At 43.0% G+C, this 22,324-nt stretch overlaps 1 protein-coding gene across 1 annotated transcript in view; it reads right to left on the reverse strand.

Moving 5' to 3' along the window:
* Positions 1-13,541: 13,541 nt before the first annotated feature.
* The window catches only part of LOC115169643 (tensin-3), a 76,675-nt gene continuing 67,892 nt past the window's right edge, over positions 13,542-22,324 (reverse strand). Inside the window, exons 21-26 of the mRNA XM_029725466.1 lie at positions 19,105-19,197; positions 18,790-18,867; positions 18,293-18,373; positions 17,644-17,812; positions 15,015-15,083; positions 13,542-14,886 (exon numbers count right to left, since the gene is read on the reverse strand). Coding sequence (XP_029581326.1) covers positions 14,712-14,886; positions 15,015-15,083; positions 17,644-17,812; positions 18,293-18,373; positions 18,790-18,867; positions 19,105-19,197 — 665 coding nt within the window. The 3' untranslated portion in view covers positions 13,542-14,711. The remainder of the gene's footprint in view (positions 14,887-15,014; positions 15,084-17,643; positions 17,813-18,292; positions 18,374-18,789; positions 18,868-19,104; positions 19,198-22,324) is intronic.

Here is a 22,324-nt window from a genome sequence, read left to right on the forward strand (position 1 = left end):
ATAGTTTACAGACAGTCTACAGCAGAGCACAGTGCAGTGGAATGCCAAACACTTGTTTCATATGCTGAAGAAAGAGTGCTGATTTTCCTCCTCTTTACCCAGTCAGAGTTTTTTTTGGAAGGGGGTCTCTCAAGCACCTGCACATAGTCTGCATAGCGCAGGAGGAGAGCGTTGGGCATGGGAAGTATGCTGTTAGAGGCTTACCGGTGGAATGTAGTCCCGCAGCCAGCCACTCAATAAAGATGGCGTGTGAAGAATGCGCTTTTTTACCGACACAGGATATTACTGTACATGTATTTAACATACCCCGCTTTCAGAAGCAGTGTCTACCAACCACAACAGTCGGTCAAATCCTAATCCCAAGCAATTTTCCACCGTTTTAAAACGATTTGGATGATTCCGTCTATGGTTTTTAGAGCACAAGGCCTACAGCAGAATTGCCCCCATTTCCTACTGGAACCACTACTAGCAACAGAAGATGGCACTGCAGTGGATAGCAGCCATCTCATGGGCTCCTGACCAATTCTGCTATCTTAACTTTTTCTGCACTTAATGGATGTGTCCCAATCCAAAGGCAGCTGCATGCTGCCTACCTGCCTCCATAGGCACATTACCTTAATAGGCAGCACTTTAACAGTAGGTAATTGCCATTTGGGACGGGATTCGAAGGCAGCATCACATGACAATGCATTCCACCGAGCGGGAGACATTTGTTTACATTGTAGCCACTGCAGCAGCATGATCAACTAGTGCTAGCAATTCAGTGAACAACTATCCCAAAATTGAAATATCTGATATAAATAACAATTTAACAAGCAACAGAATCGATCTACCCAGTGCCAGTTCATGAATAAAGTTGACACCGACCAGAATAATTATCCTACAGTATACGGTCCTCTTACATGTTGCTTGGTCTGCAGCTCCATCGATGTGGATAGACAAGAAGCCTTGCATGCATGATACAGGATAAACATTTTTGAAGTGACTAAATAAGATATTTTACAGACTGTTTAAGAATGATTCATATCCAGAATAGTGGGGTTTTACTGTGAAGCTAATATTGCATAAAAGCCGAATGGTTTTTCTATGAGTAGCCTTACATTGTGATTAATTTATACAACTCTCATGCCCGGGCATAAATGACACTGATGATCGTGATAACATGGCTTTATATTCGTTGATAACTAATATTGAAAGGTGATATGATTCAATCTACAGTATAAGAAGGCCTATGCTACTTCATCCTAATGTAAGCTACATGCATTGGATACAAATACTGGAGTGTGATAAAGGATAACATGTCCAAAATAATTATATCCTATGTATACAAAAGTATGTGGGCACCCCTTCAAATTAGTGGATTCGGCTATTTCAGCCACACCCGTTGCTGACAGGTGTATAAAATCAAGGACACAGCCATGCAATCTCCATAGACAAACATTGGCAGTCGAATGGCCTTACTGGAAAGCTCAGTGACTTTCAACATGGCACCATCATAGGATGCCATTTTTCCAACAAGTCAGTTGGTCACATTTCTGCCCTGCTAGATCTGCACTGGTTAACTGTAAGTGCTGGTATTGTGAAGAGGAAACGTAGAGGAGCAACAATGGCTCAGCCGCAAAGTGGTAGGCTGAAGCGCGTTGTGCATAAAAATCGTCTGTCCTCGAATTCAACACTCACTACCGAGTTTCAAACTGCCACTGGAAGCAACAGCAGCACAAGAACTGTTCGTTGGGAGCTTCATGAAATGCAAGCCTAAGATCACCATGCGCAATGTCAAGCTGGAGTGGTGTAAAGCTTGCCACCATTGAACTCTGGAGCAGTGGAAACCCGTTCTCTGGAGTGATGACTCACACTTCACCATCTGGCAGTCTGACGGACGAATCTGAGAACACTACCTGCCCGAATGCATAGTGCCAACTGTAAAGTTTGGTGGAGGAGGGAATAATGGTCTGGGGCTGTTTTTCATGATTCGAGCTAGGCCCCTTAGTTTCAGTGAAGGGAAATCTTCAATCTACAGCATACAATGACATTCTAGACGATTCTGTGCTTCCAACTTTGTGGCAACAGTTTGGGGAAGGCCCTTTCCTGTTTCAGCATGACAATGCCCTGTGCACAAAGCGAGGTCCATACAGAAATGGTTTGTCGAGATCTGTGTGGAAGAACGTGACTGGCCTGCATAGAGCCCTGACCACAAATCCATTGAATACCTTTGGGATGAATTGGAACGCCGACTGTGAGCCAGGCCTAATCGCCCAACATCAGTGACCAACCTCACTAATGCTCTTGTGGCTGAGTGGAAGCAAGTCCCCACATAAATATTCCAACACCTAGTGGAAAGCCTTCCCAGAAGACTGGAGGCTGTTATAGCAGCAAAGGGGTTACCAACTCCATATTAATGCCCATGATTTTGGAATGAGATGTTCGACGAGCAGGTGTCCACGTACTTTTGGTCATGTATTGTATAAATGCATATCAAACAGGAATATATATATATATATATATTAAATTAAATGAATACAGCATTGTATACTGAACAAAAATATAAACGCAACATGCAATAATTTCAACGATTTTAACTGAGTTACTGTTCATATAAGGAAATCAGTCAATTGAAATACATTTATTAGGCCCTAATCTATGAATTTTACATGGCTGAGTGCCTCAAAAACCACCATCCTTGTTGATTGGGACAAAGCCAATGTCTCCACCATCATTTCCTATGATTGAAAACAGCTTCTGGACATCAGAAGAGCAATCACTAACCTCAATTTGGACGAAAATGTATACTTCAATGAGTCGGCAGCTCTGGATGTTCTGCTTACTCTGGACCAGGCACTATTCCTCAGGACTAAAAGGGGAAGCGGTGGCAAAAGAGAGGCAGGCAAGCGGCATCCTGATAAGACTATGTCGGCGAGAAAATAGAATGCCATTGCCCTCAGTTCTATTGGCGAATGTGCAATCACTGGAGAACAAACTGGATGAAGTCCGTTCAAGACTGTCCTATCAACGGGACCTGAAAAACTGTCATCCTATGTTGCTCAGAGACGTGGCTGAACAAGGACATGGATATACATCTCACTGGTTATTCTATGCATCGTCAAGACCGGACGGCAGACTTGAGTAAGACAAAGGGAGGAGGGGTGTGTCTCTTTGTTAACAACAGCTGGTGCACAATCTTTAATGCTAAGGAAGTCTCAAGTTTTTGTTTGCCTGAGTTAGAATTCCTGATGATAAGCTGCATACCATACTATTAACCAAGATATATTTTTCGTAACTGTCTATTTACCACAACAAACGATGGCACTAAAACCACACTCAACGAGCTGTATAGGGCCATAAGCAAACAAGAAAATGCACATTCAGAGGTGGCGTTTCTCGTGGCCGGTGATTGTAATGCGGGTAAACTGAAATCCGTTTTACCTCATTTTTACCAGCATTTGTGTTGTGCAACAATAGGTGAAAAAGCTCTAGATCAACTTTATGCCACACACAAAAATGCATACAAGGCCCTCCCTCACCTTCCCTTTGGCAAATCAGACCATAACTCTATCCCCCTGATTCCTTCTGACAAGCAAAAACTCTAACAGGAAGTACCAGTGACGCGTTCAATACGGAAGTGGTCCGATGAAGTGGATGCTAAGCTACAGGACTGTTTCACTAGCACAGAATAGAATATGTTCCAGGATTCATCTGATAACATTGAGGAGTTTACCACGTCAGTCACTGGCTTCAACAATAAGTGCATCGACGACGTCATCCCCACAGTGACAGCACGTACACCAACCAGAAGCCATGGATTACAGGCAACATCTGCACTGAGATAAAGGTTAGAGTTGCAGCTTTCAACGCTTATAAGAAATCCTGCTATGATCTCCGATGAGTCATCAAATGAGCAAAGCGTCAACACAGGACTAAGATCGAATCCTACTACGCTGGCTCTGATGCCCTACGGATGTGGTCAAGCTTGAAAACTATCACGTATTGCAAAGGGAAATCCAGCTGCGAACTGCCCAGTGACGTTAGCCTACCAGACAAGCTTAATGCCTTCAATGTTCGCCTCAATGCATTCAACACTGAGCCATCCATGAGTGCACCAGTCGTTCCGGACGAATGTGGGATTTCACTTTCCATAGCTAATGTGAGAAAGGCCTTTAAACAGGTTAACATTCGCAAGGCCACGGGGTTAGATGGAATACCAGGACACGTACTCAAAGCATGCACTGACCAGCTGGCAAGTGTTTTCACTGACATTTTCAACCTATCCCTGACCCGTGCCCAAGAACACCAAGGTAACTTGTCTAATGACTATCGCTCCGTAGCACACATCTATAGCCATGAAATGCTCTGAAAGGCTGGTCATGGCGCACATCAACACCATCATCCCAGACACCCTGGACCCACTCCAATTTGCATACCGCTCCAACAAATCCACAGATGACGCAATCTCTATTACACTCCACACTGCCCTCACCCACCTGGCCAAAAGGAATGATGTAAGAAAAAAGGAACCTATGTAAGAATGCTGTTCATTGACTACAGCTCAGCATTCAACGCCATAGTCCCCTCCAAGCTCAAGACTCTGGGACTGAACACCTCCCTCTGCAACTGGGATTTTGGACTTCCTGACGAGCCGCACCCAGGCAGTGAGGGTAAGAAACAACACAACCACCACACTGATCATCAACACGGGGACCCCTCAAGTGTGTGTGCTGAGTCCCCTGCTGTACTCCCTGTTCACCCACGACTGTGTGGCCTCGCACAACTCCAACACCATCGTCAAGTTTGCTGATGACACAATGACTGATCACTGTTGATGATGAGGCAGCCTACAGAGAGGAGGTCAGAGACCTGTCAGTGTTGTGCCAGGACAACAACCTCTCCCTCATTGTCAGTAAAACAAAGGAGCTAATCGTGGACTACAGGAAACAAAGGGGTGAGCACGCCCCCATACACATCGATGGGGCTGTAGTGGAGCGGGTCGAGAGCTCGAAGTTCCTCAGTGTCCACATCACTAAGGAATTAACTTGATCCACACACACCCACACAGTTGTGAAGAGGCACGACAGCACCTTTTCCCCCTCAGGAGGCTGAAAAGATTTGACATGGGCCCTCAGATCCTCAAAAATATATACAGCTGCCCCATTGAGATCACCTTGACTGGCTGCATCACCGCTTGGCATGGCAACTGCAAGGCCCCCGACCGCAAGGCGCTACAGAGAGTGGTGGGTACAGCCCAGTACATCACTAGGGTCGTGCTCCCTGCCATCCAGGACTTCTATACCAGGTGTTGTCAGAGGAAGGCCCAAAAAATTGTCAAAGACTCCAGCCACCCAAGCCAGAGATTGTTCTCTCTGCTACCAGTGCACCAAGTCTGGAACCAACAGGATCCTGAACAGCTTCTTCCCCCAAGCCATGACTGCTAAACAAGACTGCTAAATTGCAAATCAAATGACTACCTGCTGCTGCTACTGTCTATTATCTATCCTGTTCCCTAATTACTTTAATCCTACCTACAGTTGATGTTAGTTACACCAGTTTACATACACCTTAGCCAAATACATTTAAACTCAGTTTTTCACAATTCCTGATATTTGATCCTAGTATAAATTCACTGTCTTAGGTCAGTTAGGATCACCACTTTATTTTAAGAATGTGAAATGTCAGTATAATAGTACAGAGAATGATTTGTTTCAGCTTTTATTTATTTCATCACATTTCCAGTGGGTCAGAAGTTTACATACACTCAATTAGTATTTGGTAGCATTGCCCTTAAATTGTTTAACTTGGGTCAAATGTTTCAGCTAGCCTTCCACAAGCTTCCCACAGTAAGTTGGGTGAATTTTGTCCCATTCCTCCTGACAGAGCTGGTGTAACTGAGTCAGGTTTGTAAGGCTCCTTGCTCGCACACACTTTTTCAGTTCTGCCCACAAATATTCTATGGGATTGAGGTCAGGGTTTTGTGATGGCCACTCAAATACCTTGACTTTGTTGTCCTTAAGCCATTTTGCCACAACTTTGGAAGTATGGCAAAATGGCTTAAGGGCAACAAAGTTAAAGTATTTGGCTAAGGTGTATGTAAACTTCCAACTTCAACTGTAGCTTCCTCATTTACCTCGTATTACTGGCACCTGTTGTTTACAAAGCATAAAATTGCTATTGCTGTAGGAGAGACAGCTATAGCCTACTAAGGACTACTGCTGTCAGTCGGTACCATCATCATCATCACCAACAACAGTGTCATCCTTAGGCGTACAATTTCCATAATAAATTCTTGATTCAAACAATGAGTCTTTGATAGGTGCCTGACTCTGCTTGTCTGAAGATATAATATGGACAGTCCTGGAACGAGTGTGGTGTTGTGCTGGGTGCTGTATGGGATTACTGCAGAGACAGTAAAATCCCAGGAATTTGCAAGGTGCGCCAAAGCTCACAGAGAGGAAAGCACATAGTTAAATCAGCTAGAGGTCGACTGAGCCAAACGTGTCTGAGTTTACCCAGGAAAGGGTAGTTAGTATATGTGTGTGTGTGTGTGTGTGTGTGTGTGTGTGTGTGTGTGTGTGTGTGCGTGTGTGTGTGGGGTGGGGGTTGTCCTGCAGAAAGGAGACGGTAGATCACATGACATGTCTGGTACTCTCTGTTATTCTTTTTCCCGGACCAATCTCGTGACGGTCTCAGACATAGGATAATTTACTCTGTCTGAGTGCCTTTGAAATTCTCTCTCTTAAGTGAACAAAATGTATATCTCTCTTACAACTGTACAGTACAAAACTGCAGAAGAAGATAGAAACTGTTAATAGGTTGGTGTTGGCTCTTTCCTTGATTCCTACATTCCTACATCATATGTTATAATGTTACTGTATTTCATTGCAGATTTTTCATCCAGCCAACCATTCCCTTTCATTTCAATCTCAGACACACTACTAGTCTCAATATTCAATCCAGCTGCAACAATATCCAATCATCAGCCCAGTCCGAAGACGGAAAACAAACAGACAGACGACATACATCTATTTCGGGAGGCTCTCCCTTCCCTCCCGTCTCATTTTTGGAGCAGTCCATTCGAGTTGTGCGAGGAACAGGGACCCTGCAAGCCTGCCGTGTCCTGGTGTAGTTACAGTAGTCTGTTGTAGTCGTTCGCCCCTCTAGGAGGCCAGCCCAGGCCCAGGCCAGGATGGAAGCCCAGCCCAAGGCTTCAATTAGCCCAAAGTGATGGGGGAAGACGGAGGAGAGCATTTGTGTGTGTGTGTGTGTGCGTGTGTGTTGTTGTGTTGTGTTGTGTGTGTGTGTGTGTGTGTGTGTGTGTTGTGTTGTGTTGTGTTGTGTTGTGTGTGTGTGTGTGTGTGAGCGATATGGGAAGATGGGGAATAGAGGGAGCAGCTCTCAGGACCCTACGTGATGTATTGCAGAGCTGCAAGGAAGTGAGCCGAGAGTGGTGCCGACCAGCTGCCCCGTCTTCATATGTACTGTACATGCACCCATGTATGCACACACGTGCACTGAACACTTACGGTAGCCTAGATATGTCGTTTACACTTACAGTATGTGTACTTTGCATGCATGTATGCAAACATTCATGCGCACACATACGTATTTTTGCAGGAATAATCAACTCACTCACACACACACACACACACACACACACACACACACACACACACACACACACACACACACACTCATACTAATGCAAATTAATTCATAGCTTCATGTGCGTAGCCTTTGTTCTGTTGGTGACTTGCAATACATGCAACCACACACGTACAGTTTTCACACAGACACACAAAGACAGTGCTCTGCTGGTGGACAATGACATGTCAGGCCCCATGCAAATCATAGGTGGTGGATGGAATAACTCCACTTGGCAGTCGTAGGCCAGTCAATGGTTCACTTATTTTAGATGTGTTGGTGGTATGTGGCGAGATGTGGTGTATTGCCTACGTGGAAAGGAAAGAACCAGAGTTATAGAGTAATCTCAGTGGGGAGCTGAGAGTTTCATAAAGAGAGTTAAAGTCATCTTTGACCGCTTCGGCGATCCGCTAATTTGTTGAGCTTATTTTCTATAGGGACTCTGTTCACATCAAATATTCCTATGACTGGCTTTTGTTATGCACAGTGATGCCGAACATTACTGGGAGTTTATATATGGATTGTGCGACTCTCTTTATTTTGATACCTTATAGTTTATTCGCCGTTTGTCAGCACCTCCACACAAACACATTTTTCTGGATGTGCGCCAGCTCATGTTTTGTATGGCTTTTGTTATGTGACATAAACTGCTAAAGCTACTGTGGAAAGGGAACGGTAACTTAGTCAGGAGACGGAGCTTAAACACCAAGGAAACGTTGGAGTTTAGAAAGGGAGGCAGAAGACACAGAGAGAGTGCACATCCGGGTTAAATGGTACAACCACCACACTACCTCTGATAGTAGTGGAGAGTTCTATCCTTTGGGAGGGAGCTAGAATCTCTACACACTTACATACGTACACACACACACACACTCATTCACATGCATGTACACACACACACACACACACACACACACACACACACACACACAATCAAACTCCAACACCCTTCAGTGCACTGCTCTGCTATTCCTGCAGTGTCCACTTAATGTAAGCTCAGTCATGGCTGAGCTGGTCTATATAATAGTGGCCTGGCCTTGTTGTGACCCAGAGGGCAGTCACTCAAGTCCATACAGGGTTGGTCCCAAATGCACCCTATTCCCTATAGGCCCTGGTCGAAATGAGTGCGCAACGAAGGGAATAGGGTGCCATCTGGGATGCAAAAACAGTGTTGTTGAGGTGGCGTGTGAGTTAGAGCGAGAGACTGGTAGTGATTAGCAGTCTCTGTTGTCTGGCCTGTAACACATGCATACAGTCAGTCTAAATGGGTCACCTCCTCCACTTTTAGCACAGTCAAGTGTTACACAGCAGCAGGCCTGCAGAACTGTAGTGCCTCACCTTCAAATGACCGCAATCCATCAGATACCATCCCAGCCACCTCCCTCCTTCCTAACCTGCTATATGTTGGAACTGTTGATCCTTGTTGTTCTGTAGGCAGGTCGGCAGGGTACTGATGAAACATCATATGGGTTTCATATGTAATGGTAAAAATGGAATCTAGGTCATTTTTGGGGGCATGGTTATTGGTTGTATATGATTAGTTAAAGCTTCTGATCTGCACCCTGCCCTTTTACATCCATACAACCTCTAGTATGTAGGGTCATGTATAATCAGACAATATCAGGACAAAGGACGCAAGTTACCACCAGGTATAAATGGGGCTACTACTAATATACTGTAGCTGCTGCAGAGTAGGGTAAATGGCCTCCAGTAACCCTACCAAGGTATTTATGTAGGCGCTGGGTGGCAAAGACGGCCCAAAATCAAACAGTGCGTGGCATTGTGCAGCGATCCAAAAATTGAACTTTCTATTTCTGCGCCCCTACCTTTGTTCTTCCTCCAAAATGGGATCTCATCTCCCCTCCCCTCCCCTCCCCTCCCTCCTCATCCCCTCCTCTCCTCCCTAATTAAACAACAAGTGAATGGAGGGAGGGAGGGAGGGAGGGAGGAGGGGAGCAGGCAAGAGTAGAGTCCTATAGAGAAGCTTGCCTCTGATGGCCGAAGCCTTTCATTCGAACATTGTTCCTGACACTCTAGTGGCTGGCCAAGGGCCACCACCGGCCAATCCAGACTTGAAGAGCTCCTACTCAAAACAGCCTTGTGTGAACTTGTGAAATTGTTTGGCAGAGCTGAGTTTATTATTACTGTACGTGTGACAGCCCTAATCAGTGTCTGTTACGGGCCCTTGAGCAGATCAGAAAACATCGGACAGTTGCAGCGTTTATGCCCTGCCCCGGTTGAGACTCCCCACATGAAAAAAATACTGTGGTATATTATGGAATAAATACTTTAGTCCGCAAAAACACAGCAGTGAATACTAGATAGGTAGTTCAGCGGTTAGTTCAGCGCTGATGCTCTTTTATGTAACCTTTATGGAACACAACATGGTCTATACATGGCATATAGGTTTCTCACTTATGGGTGGCACGAATTGGGATATAGGGGAGGGGAATGTGTATATGCTAATTAAATACTGTAGTATTTACTAAAGTAAAAAAAAAGTGTTTTTGCGGACTGTGGTGTTTTGGGAGATAATACTGTAGTATTTACTATCGTATTCTACAGGATAATACAACATTATATAGTAAGTACTACACATGATAAAGGGATACTACAGTGTGTAGTATTGTATTATAAAGTATACTACAATTTAATACAAAACTCTATAGTAAGTACTGTAGTATTCTATAGTAAAGTGTGGTATTTTTTTAAATGTGGGTCATCAGTAGGGATTGGGTTTGTGTTTAGGGTCAGAAAGTAGTTTCAGAATAGTGGTGGTAGTTGAGGAATTCCTGGTCAGTATCCAGTGTACTCTGAAAAGTTCTTTTCAATAAATCATTTTTCTTGGAGAGTTTTTCCTAGAAGTTATTATGATACATGTTATTATTATTTTTGTACAAGAGACTACAGTATCTAATGAATGTATGTTGAATGCAATATATTATGGACAACATGCTCAATACATTCCAGGAGGTCTCTCTCTCTTTCTCTCTCTCTCTCTCCAGTTTATTCTGAGAATTTACTGTCGTTATGCTGCATGTTATCCTGTACAAGAGACTATTGGATCTAATGAATTGTGACGCATTGAACCCTGTGATGGAAAGGTATGGACAACATGCTCAATACAATATCTCTCTCTCTCTCTCTGTATGTTTGTCTGTTAAATGAAACTTGTTTGATACTTGTCTGAAATATTGCAATTTCATAATCGCTTCTCGTAAAATGTATTGCTTCTCTGTACTTTCCCCAAATTCCTTTTTCTCTGTGGGCCAGGGGGAAATGGGACAGCTACACCTGGGCCCACGCTTGCATTCTTCCCTCCCTGGGAATTCTTCACTTTCACCATCTGTCCAAGGACAATAGGGGGGAGGGAGTTCCTTCTCCTCCTCTCCTCCACTCTCCTCACAATGCAATTTGTGCCTCAGTCTCACCACCGGACCAGCCAAAGAAAGACCTGTCCAGACCTGCACCAACCAGAGAGAGCAGAGGAACATGTCCTGATTTCTCCAAGTGTTACATGACATGTTCCTGGATTGTCTTTAGGGTGCATCAACCAATAGACTGCGTTGTGACATCATCAACATTTGCACGATTTGCTGTCATAGTCATGCCAATCCAGGACCGGTACAGTTCACAAGACGATCCAGGACCGGCACAGTGCACCAGACGATCCAGGACCAGCACAGTGCACCAGACGATCCAGGACTGGCACAGTGCACCAGACGATCCAGGACCGGCACAGTGCACCAGACGATCCAGGACCGGCACAGTGCACCAGACGATCCAGGACCGGCACAGTGCACCAGATGATCCAGGACCGACACAGTGCACCAGACGATCCAGGACCGACACAGTGCACCAGACGATCCAGGACCAGCGCAGTGCACCAGACGATCCAGGACCGGCACAGTGCACCAGACGATCCAGGACCGGTACAGTTCACAAGACGATCCAGGACCGGCACAGTGCACCAGACCATCCAGGACCGACACAGTGCACCAGACGATCCAGGACCGACACGGTGCACCAGACGATCCAGGACCGACACGGTGCACCAGACGATCCAGGACCGACACGGTGCACCAGACGATCCAGGACCGACACAGTGCACCAGACGATCCAGGACCGACACAGTGCATAGAACAGTTCATGACTGACAGTGCAGTGAGTGCACAAGACAATCCAGGATCGATCCAGTGCACAGATCATCTTCTAATCAATCATTCTTTTAATATTGATTTTGTGCAAGTGTGTGTGCATTCTACTGCTGTCATCTACTCTCCTAATCTGTCACCTGTTTGATGTGAAGGTTAGCCGACTTGCTAGCCGACTTGTACTTCACCTTCCAATGCTGGTGTAGAAAATGTGTCCAGACAATGTGGTGCACATCACCTAGAGCAAGCACAACAACAACCATAGAGCTAGGTCACAAAGGATCTTACACACGTGGATGTGTGTGTTACTAGCACCCTCTTCTGGTTTCCTGGCTGAAAAATAGACATAAATGGTACATACTGTCAAACTCAACAAATCTCCATCATATTCTCTCTCGAAGAAAATAAATATATAATAATAATAATAATAATAAGTGGACCAATGACATAATTTTGCCCTTTTGTTTATTCACATTCAACATTGAAAATGCCATTTCTCATATACAAATGAACTTTTTATGTCACTTGCTGCAAATCAATATGAAACATAAAAAAATATAATTATTTTTTCAAATGTGAGATAGTAAAGGTATGAGGTACAGACTGTAAATAATATTAGTACATCATGAGCAAAATGGAAAAAAAATACAACTAAAATGTACACAATGAATGTATAGTATATCAACAAAGTGTATTGGAATTAGGTGGTCCCTGCCCTGATTATTTGACATTAATAAATGTGACCATTAAAAAGTTAATCTAGACAAAAATATGATTAAAAAGCTGCACTTCGTTGAGCTCGCTCGATGCATTGGGTGGGCAGTGTTGACACTTTTGCACTTTTCCATCGAGTTCAATCAAGCCCCAATGATCGCCTATTGTTCCAACACAATATTTCTTTCATAATTCCAAATGAAATATATAATACAAATGTCCTCTACTGAGTATAAAAACATTAAGGACTCCTGCTCCTTCCATGGACATAGACTGACCAGGTGAAAGCTGATGTCACTTGTTAAATCCACTTCAATCCGTGTAGATGAAGGGGAGGAGACAGTTTAAAGAAGGATTTTATGCCTTGAGACAATTGAGACATGGATTGTGTATCTGTGCCATTCAGAGGTTGAATGGGAAAGACAAAATATTTAAGTGCCTTTGAACGGGCTGTGGAAGTAGGTGCCAGGCGCACCAGTTTGTGTCAAGAACTGCAACGCTGCTGGGTTCATCACGCTCCACAGTTTCCTGTGTGTATCAAGAATGGTCCACCACCCAAAGGACATCCAGCCAACTTGACACAACTGTGGGAGGCATTGGAGTCAACATGGGCCAGTATCCCTATGGAACGCTTTCGACACCTTGTAGAGTCCATGCCCCAAAGAACTCAGGCTGTTCTGAGGACTAAAGGGGGTGCAACTACATTTTAATATTAATTAATACTAATGTTTGGTACACTCAGTGTACTGTATATATTTTAACACTGAGACATTTCAATATATAGTTAGTGCCAATAATATACCACCAAAAAGTCAATTTAAACACTTACTTGAGACTAGCCAAAGGAAAAACAAACAGTAATTTATCAATTTTAAAACAATCTTCCAGACAAAGCAGTACTGAACGAAGTAGTACATGGGTTCAAAGTACATGTAATTAACAAATGATATAAAGAAATCATAGAATATATTAGGGTTTACATATATAATATTTGATTCATTCCAACGCTCCCCTTCCAGATCTTCACATTTTTGTGAGTTATTGTTTTGATAGTGGTTTTAATTCGCATACATATCCAGAGTTGAGCAATATCAAAATTCAAGATAAATGATTGGGATGGTGAAACATCAGTTTAGGGAAAATATTTAGATTTTTTTTGTTCTAACATAAAGTCAATAGATATAACTTTTCAAATAGTATATGATGCATTTACAAAAATAAAGTTTTTTGATAACGTAAGGAGAAGTTATGATTTACAGTATTTTTCAGTACCATTTTTAATAGCTTGAATAATGCTTTATATAGTTTATTTATTTTTGGTTAAATATTCAACATGACAAACCCTTACATGCCAGGCTTCTATGCTTCCCTATAGTATAGTATCACAACACACAGAGCATGTTGAAAATAGGAATATGTAACTAACTTGTAAAGAGTTGGGATACATAAAACTGTAAACCCTTTTGAGACAGAAATGCAAACATCTGTATTAGTTCTACAACGATACATAAAAATGAAATACACATCTTATAACGTAGTTGTTGTATATTCTCTTTTTCCTTCCAGGCAAACCCCTAATAATCATCTTAATAAGGAAAGAGTCTGTTAGAAAATGAAGTCAAAGGAGTTTTGAGTTTTCACTCGACTCAGTGAAAGATCTCATTGAGTCTCCTGTCCTGCTGATGGTCCACAGTTCCCTCTGTGTTGTAAGCAGGAGATGACTTGGATAGGTTGTGGAGTTGTAACTTGTAAGTCTTTTCATGCTTGTTATCAATTGTATAAAGGAGAGCCACACACTCTAGAAGCTCAGATACAAAAATATTTATGTCCAACGTTTCGACAGACAAGTGATGGAGTGCTGCCCTGATGAAGACAGCTTGTCTGTCGAAACGTTAGACATAAATATTTTTGCATCTGAGCTCCTAGAGTGTATGGCTCTCCTTTATTTTTGAAGTGTTCTACTCCGCTAGCCAGCACCTCGCCTAAATAGGTGTGCGTTTCTTTCGCCTCTAGATTATTCTGTTATTAATTGTATCCCATTCTTAGGTAGTGTAACCATAGAAATAGTATCTCGCAAACCCATTCTAGTTCTGTGGTTGGAACTCTGTTCCACTGCCTGTCCAAGTCCTGGCTCATAACCTTCAGGTTGAGGGTTGTACGGTTTTAAGTTTTAGAAACAGCCCCACTAGCCAATTAGCTAGCAGCGTTGCAGGGCTACTTTGTCTTCTGGAAGCCAATCATCACCTTGGAGACGAAGTTGACGATGGCGCTGGCGGGCTGCTCGGGGTCGTGCTCGGCGAACAGGTGGCACACGTTGTCCTGCCCGCTGCCCGTCTTCCTCGCCACAAAGCCAAAGATCTTTGCTGAAGTGCAGCCATCTTTTTTCCACCTAAGAATGGATGGGGAAAAGAACACAGAAATAACAAACAAGGCATCATACAGACAGTGTAAGCTGATGACATTTTCACCACAGTACCTTTATTTCAAATGATGTTAATTCTGGCATATTTTACTCACTTCCGATCTTGAGGGTCCAATGCACAGAAGATGACAGTGTTCACTGCATAATGCCTTCTGAAGAACAACCTGGTAAGAGGAGAAGAGAACCTGGGTAAAAGAGAAATACATAGTACAACTGTGTATATATGCAGTACCAGTCAAAAGTTTGGACACCTACTCATTCAAGGATTTTTCGTTATTTTCTACATTGTAGAATAATAGTGAAGACATCAACACTATGAAATAACACATATGGAATCATGTAGTGACCAAAATAGTGTTGAATGAAAATATATTTATATTTGAGATTCTTCAAAGTAGCCACCCTTTGCCTTGATGACAGGTTTGCACACTCTTGGCATTCTCTCACCCAACTTCATGAGGTAGTCACCTGGAATGCATTTCAATTAACAGGTGTGCTTCTTAAAAGTTAATTTGTGGAATTTCTTTCCTTCTTAATGTGTTTGATCCAATCAGTTGTGTTCTGACAAGGTAGAGGTGGTATACAGAACATAGCCCTATTTGGTAAAAGACCAAGACCATATTATGGCAAGAACAGCTTAAGGTGAGGATAAGTTCATTACAGCTACCAGCCTCAGAAATTGCAGCCCAAATAAATGCTTCACGGAGTTCAAGTAACAGACACGTCTCAACATCAACTGTTCAGAGGAGACTGTGTGAATCAGGCCTTCATGGTCAAATTACTGCAAAGAAACCACTACTAAAGGACACCAATAAGAAGAAGAGACTTGCTTGGGCCAAGAAACATGAGCAATAGATATTAGATCGGTGGAAATCTGTCTTTAAGTCTAATGAGTCCAAATTGGAGATTTTTGGTTCCAACCGCCGTGTCTTTGTGAGACGCAGAGTAGGTGAATGGATGATCTCCTCATCTCCTCATGATCTCCTCATGCGTGGTTCCCACTGTGAAGCATGGAGGTGTGATGGTGTGGGGGTGTTTTGCTAGTGACACTGTCAGTGATTTATTTAGCATTCAAGGCACTCTTAACCAGCATGGCTACCACAGCATTCTGCAGCGATACGCCATCCCATCTGGTTTGTGCTTAGTGGGTCTATCATTAGTTTTCTAACAGGACAATGATCCAACACTCCTCCAGGCTGTGTAAGGGCTATTTGACCAAGAAGGCGAGTGATGGAGTGCTGCATCAGATGGCCTAACCTCCACAATCACCTGACCTCAACCCAGTTGTGATGGTTTGGGATGAGTTGGACCACAGAGTGAAGGAAAAGCAGCCAACAAGTGCTTAGTATACGTGGGAACTCCTTCAAGACTGTTGGAAAAGCATTCCAGAAGAAGCTGGTTGAGAGAATGCTAAGAGTGTGCAAAGCTGTATTTGTTTTTATTATGGATCCCCATTACTGGGGTCTAGCAACATTAAGTCAGTTCATACAATTTTAAAAACATTACAATACATTCATAGACTGTGTGCCCTCAGGCGCCTACTACACATATATATAATACAAAATCCATGTGTACGTGTGTGTATAGTGCGTATGTTATCATGTGTGTGTGTGTATGCATGTGTCTGTGCCTATGTTTGTGTTGCTTCACAGTCCCTGCTGTTCCATAAGGTGTGTTTTTATCTGTTTGTTTAAATCTAATTCTACTGCTTGCATCAGTTACTTGATATGGAATAGAGTTCAATGTAGTCATGGCTCTATGTAGCACTGTGCGCCTCCCATTGTCTGTTCTGGACTTGGGGACTGTGAAGAGACCTCTTGTGGCATGTCTTGTGGGGTATGCATGGGTGTCCGAGCTGTGTGCCAGTAGTTTAGACAGACAGCTCGGATCATTCAACATGTCAATACTTCTCATAAATACAAGTAGTGATGAAGTCAATCTCTCCTCCACTTTGAGCCAGGAGAGATTGACATGTATATTATTAATGTTTGCTCTCTGTGTACATCCAAGGGCCAGCTGTGTTGCCCAGTTCTGAACCAATTGCAATTTTCCTAAGTTATTTTTTGTGGCACCTGATCACACGACTGAACAGTAGTCCAGGTGCGACAAAACTAGAGCCTGTAGGACCTGCCTTGTTGATAGTGCTGTTAAGAATGCAGAGCAGCGCTTTATTATGGACAGACTTCTCCCTATCCTAGCTACTGTTGTATCAATATGTTTTGACCATGACAGTTTACAATGCAGGGTAACTCCAAGCAGTTTAGTCTCCTCAACTTGCTCAATTACCACATTATTCATTACAAGATTTAGTTGAGGTTTAGGGTTTAGTGAATGATTTGTCATCAAGGCAAAGGGTGGCTACTTTGAAGAATCTCAAATCTCAAATATAAAATATATTTTGATTTGTTGAACACTTTTTTGGTTACTACATGATTCCATATGTGTTGTTTCATTGTTTTTCATTCTACAATGTAGAAAATAGTACAAATAAAGAAAAACCCTTGACTGAGTAGATGTGTCCAAACTTTTGACTGGTACTGTATATATTTATATATAATTTTATATTAGCTATACATGCATTACTAATGTGACCATGTAGGTGTGCCTCGCCTGCCTGCCTGCCTGCCTGCCTGCCTGCCTGTCTGTCTGTCTGTCTGTCTGTCTGTCTGTCTGTCTGTCTATCTGTCTGTCTGTCTGTCTGTCTGTGTATTCCCCATGACTCACTTCCTCTGGTTGTCGGTGAGGGTGATTCCCTGTGAGGAGACTTTCAAGTGGACCACGGTGGAGGTGGGCAGGGGGTCTGAGCCCAATGTTACACTGGTGGCCTTCTGCACAGCCTGGTACCCTGTCAGAGATTCCATCTCCACTGAGCCCAGGAACCACACATTACATGCTGCAGAGAAACACACGTTACACACACTACACAATGAACACAGACTGGAACCACACATTACACACTGCAAGGACACAGGAGAGAGGCGCTAACACAACATGTTATATACACAATCCCTTAGGAACAGAAGTTGTTGTTGTTGAGGCTTACCCAATACTTATTTAGCCTTTAATATACTCTCCATTGATTAGCCTAATAGTCATACACCTGTTTAATCATGTGCTTAATTAATCATGTGCTTAAATATGTGGTTAGTAAAGGGATTTAAAGGGGTACTTTGGGATTTTGGCAATGAGGCCCTTTATCTACTTCCCCAGTCATATGAACTTGTGGATACCATTTCTATCTCTCTGTGTCCAGTCTGAAGGAAGCTACAGGTCGTTTTCAAGCGGCACACAGAGACATTAAAATGGTATCCACAAATTAATCTAGATAAAGGACCATATTGCCAAAATCCCGAAGTGTCCCTTTAAGCCCTACCTGCTCCTTGTTTAAGGAGCTCAGCAGCAGAGTTGGAGACAGATTGTGTAGCAGTATTCTCCACCACGTCTTCAAGAGGATCTACCAACATAGAAAAAAAATGTCATTTTTGTATATGACGTAAAAGTAAGATGTTTGAAATGAAGAATGGGAGGCAGTGACATATAACTGAATTAAAATAAATCTGATTAAACTCTCCCTTCCTCTCTCTATTGACCCTCTGTCACTGATGACATTGGTTTATGGCTACCACGTAAAGGCAATTCATCTAAGTTGACATGAGTTGCATGCACAGGCTTATAAATCACATCATATAATTCGAAACTGCCCTGCAATTTCCAGCCCTGCCACATTTAGTTACACAGAGAGGAGAGAGACCAGTGTTCATTAAATTGCTTTGGCAGAGGACACAGTTATGTTTTATAAAACTAAACCATGTTTACCTTGTTACTGTAACACAATGTTGTGTATAAGGACATAGAGATTTGGCACCTTACCTCTGTCAGGTATGATGAGTTTGCAGGGCAGAGCCATGGGAGTAATGGAGTGCTGACATACCAACGCAGTTAAACTACCTGTAAAACAAAAACAAAAACAACTGTAACCATCATATTACTTCAAAGAGGATTTCATATTAGCTATGAACATCATCGTAAGAGCTGAAGCAGACTTGCAATCACTATCCAGTAGAGGGCACACAGGAACGTTCTGCTTTTTTATCAGTACAGAGAGTAACCAGCAGGGGTCACCATTGTGTTATCACTGTCCTCAAAAGGGTATGACAAAACGTGTGCTACAGTAGAGACACTCACCAAAGTAGGGCTCATTGGGACAGCCCTTCAACCGAACTCCTTTCTGTGTACACTCAATCAGGAAGTGACGGACCAGCTCATTGGACAGATCACCTTCAATCATAGAGTGAGCGAGAGATAACATTATTATACACAAGAATGCTATAAATGCTCATACATGCCTATAACACATTATAACGCATTTTACCTGTTGACTGTAAGTTAAGTGTTAGCGGATTCTCAGTTATCTTACCCCTGTTAACTCCTACCCTGAATTCTAAGAGTTACATTCATCTTATCCAATCACAGCTGAGATTAGCGCTATTATGATTTAACAACAGTGTTTCTGAGGGGCGTGACGAGTGTGTATCTGAGGAATGTCCTCCCATAGAAAAGCCTTCTCCTGGAGCTGGCTTGGGTTTCAACCTCTTAAGAAGTCACAATGCTCGGAAAGGGACTGTGTCATGATGTCCCTGCAGGTGCCAGCCTGCTGTGAGTGAGGGGGCTGCCGACCCCGTGTGGAGGAGAAAGGGAGGAGTTAGGGCTTAGTGGGCTGTGCTCTGGGCTGGGCATAGGGACACCAGTGTCTTACAGGAATCCTACCCAGTTTTTTTCCCATCAGCACCCCTTTTATTTCTTTCCCCAAATAAATAATGATTGTGGACTATGGGGGGGGGGGGGAGCGGTTGGAGCACGCCCCCATCCACATCGACGGGGTGGCAGTGGAGGATATAGACAGCTTCAAGTTCCTCGGTGTCCAAATCACTAAATACTTAAAATGGTCAATCTTTGCAGTCTCTATGCACAATCACAGGGCTCTACACACTCACACACACTGTCACTCCAACACAAACCCTCACTCCATTTTTTGCTCACTTGCACATACATTTATACGGACTCTACACACCCGCACACCCACTGAAATACAAGCTGCTGCTACTCTGTTTATCTTATATCCTGTTGCCTAGTCACCTTACCCCTGTACATATTTACCTCCATCATTTCAGTATCCCTGCACATTGTAAATATGGTATTGGAACTGACTTTTTATATATTTCCTGTATATATTATGATTACTTACTCAATTGTGTATTTCGTATTTCCTATTCTTATTTCTAGTGTGTTTTTTTCTAGTATTACATTGTTATTGATTATTGTATTGTTGGATTTTGAGTTTGCAAGAAAGGCATTTCACTGTACTTGTGCATGTGACATTGAAGCTTGAAACTTATACAGCCCTATGTCAACTACTCCAGTAGCTCTGCACATTGTCAATTTGGTAATGGCTCTGACAATGTACAGTGCATTCGGAAATTATTCAGACCCCTTTTCCCTTTTCCACATTTTGTTACCTTACAGCCTCCTCAACCTACACACAATAACCCATAATGACAAAGCGAAAACATGTTTTTAGAAATTTTTGCAAATGTTTCCATTGATCATCCATGACATGTTTCTACAACTTGATTGGAGTCCACTTGTGGTAAATTCAATTGATTGGACATGATTTGGAAAGGCACACACCTGTCTGTATAAAACAAATTGTGAAATGTATGCATTCACTACTGTAAGTCGCTCTGGATAAGAGCGTCTGCTAAATGACTAAAATCTAAAATGTAAATGTAAATGTATAAGGTCCCACAGTTGACAGTGCATCTCAGAGCAAAAACCAAGCCATGAGGTCGAAGGAATTGTCCGTGGAGCTCCAAGATTGTGTCAAGGCACAGATCTGGGAAAGATACCAAAACATTTCTGCAGCATCTGAAGGTCCCCAAGAACACAGTGGCCTCCATCATTCTTAAATGGAAGAAGTTTGGAACCACCAACACTCTTCCTAGAGCTGGCCGCCCGGCCAAACTGAACAATCGGGGGAGAAAGGTGTTGGTCTGGGAGGTGACCAATAACTTCATGGTCACTCTGACAGAGCTCCAGAGATCTTCTGTGGAGATAGGAGAACCTTCCAGAAGGACAACCATCTCTGCAGCACTTCACCAATCAGGCCTTTATGTTAGAGTGGCAAGACAGAAGACAGTCCTCAGTGAAAGGCACATGACAGCCTGCTTGGAGTTTGCCAAAAGGCCCATAAAGGACTCTCAGACCATGAGAAACAAGATTTTCTGGTCTGATGAACCCAAGATTGAACTATTTAGCCTGAATGCCAAGCGTCACTTCTGGAGGAAACTTGACACCATCTCTACAGTGAAGTATGGTGGTGGGAGCATCATGCTGTGGGGATTTTTTTTCAGTGGCTGGGACTGGGAGACTAGTCAAGATGAGGGAAAGATGAATGGACTAAAGTACAGACAGATCCTTGACAAAAACCTGCTCCAGAGCTCTCAGGACCTCAGACTGGAGCGAAGGTTCACCTTCCAAATGGACAACGACCCTAAGCACACAGCCAAGACAACGCAGGAGTGGCTTCGGGACAAGTCTCTGAATGTCTTTGAGTGGCCCAGCCAGAACCCGGACTTGAACCCAATCGAACATCTCTGGAGTGACCTGAAAATAGCTGTGCAGCGACGCTCCCCATCCAACCTGACAGAGAGCAATGGGAGAAACTCCCCAAATACAGGTGTGCCAAGCTTGTAGTTTCATACCCAGGAAGACTCAAGGCTGTAATCGCTGCCAAAGGTGCTTCAACAAAGTACTGAGTAAAGGGTCTGAATACTTATGTAAATATGATATTTCAGTTTTTGCTTTGTCATTATGGGGTATTGTGTGTAGATTGATGAGAAGGAAAAAAACGATTTAATCAATTTTAGAATAAGGCTGTAATGTAACAAAATGTGGAAAAAGTCAAGGGGTCTGAATTCTTTCCGATTGCACTGTATACACATACGTAGCTTACATTCTCAAGTTTTTTTCCTTCCTTTCTTTTTTCTCGTGTTTAGTTTTTAGTTATACTATTTTGATATCGAATACTGCACTGTTGGGAAGGGCTTGCAAGTTAAGCATTTCACTGTACTTGTGCATGTGAGAAACATAACTTGAAATGTATAACAAGGAATGCCATGAACAAAGCAATATATTGCTTGCCAGAACATTTCTAAATTGAATTTAGGCTGTATTTCACGGTGCTTAATAAAACAATCTGTACTGAACGTCACACAAAGTTACATTACTGTATGTAGGGCAAAAAAGTACCCCTGGAGAAAGGCCTGAAATCTGTGCAGGTTTATAAAGCCTGCTTATTCTATTGTTTGTTTTAAAGCACTAGCTGCCACATCTAAAACTACTTAAC

Source organism: Salmo trutta, chromosome 31 (assembly GCF_901001165.1).
Source record: "Salmo trutta chromosome 31, fSalTru1.1, whole genome shotgun sequence".
NCBI lineage: Eukaryota > Metazoa > Chordata > Actinopteri > Salmoniformes > Salmonidae > Salmo > Salmo trutta.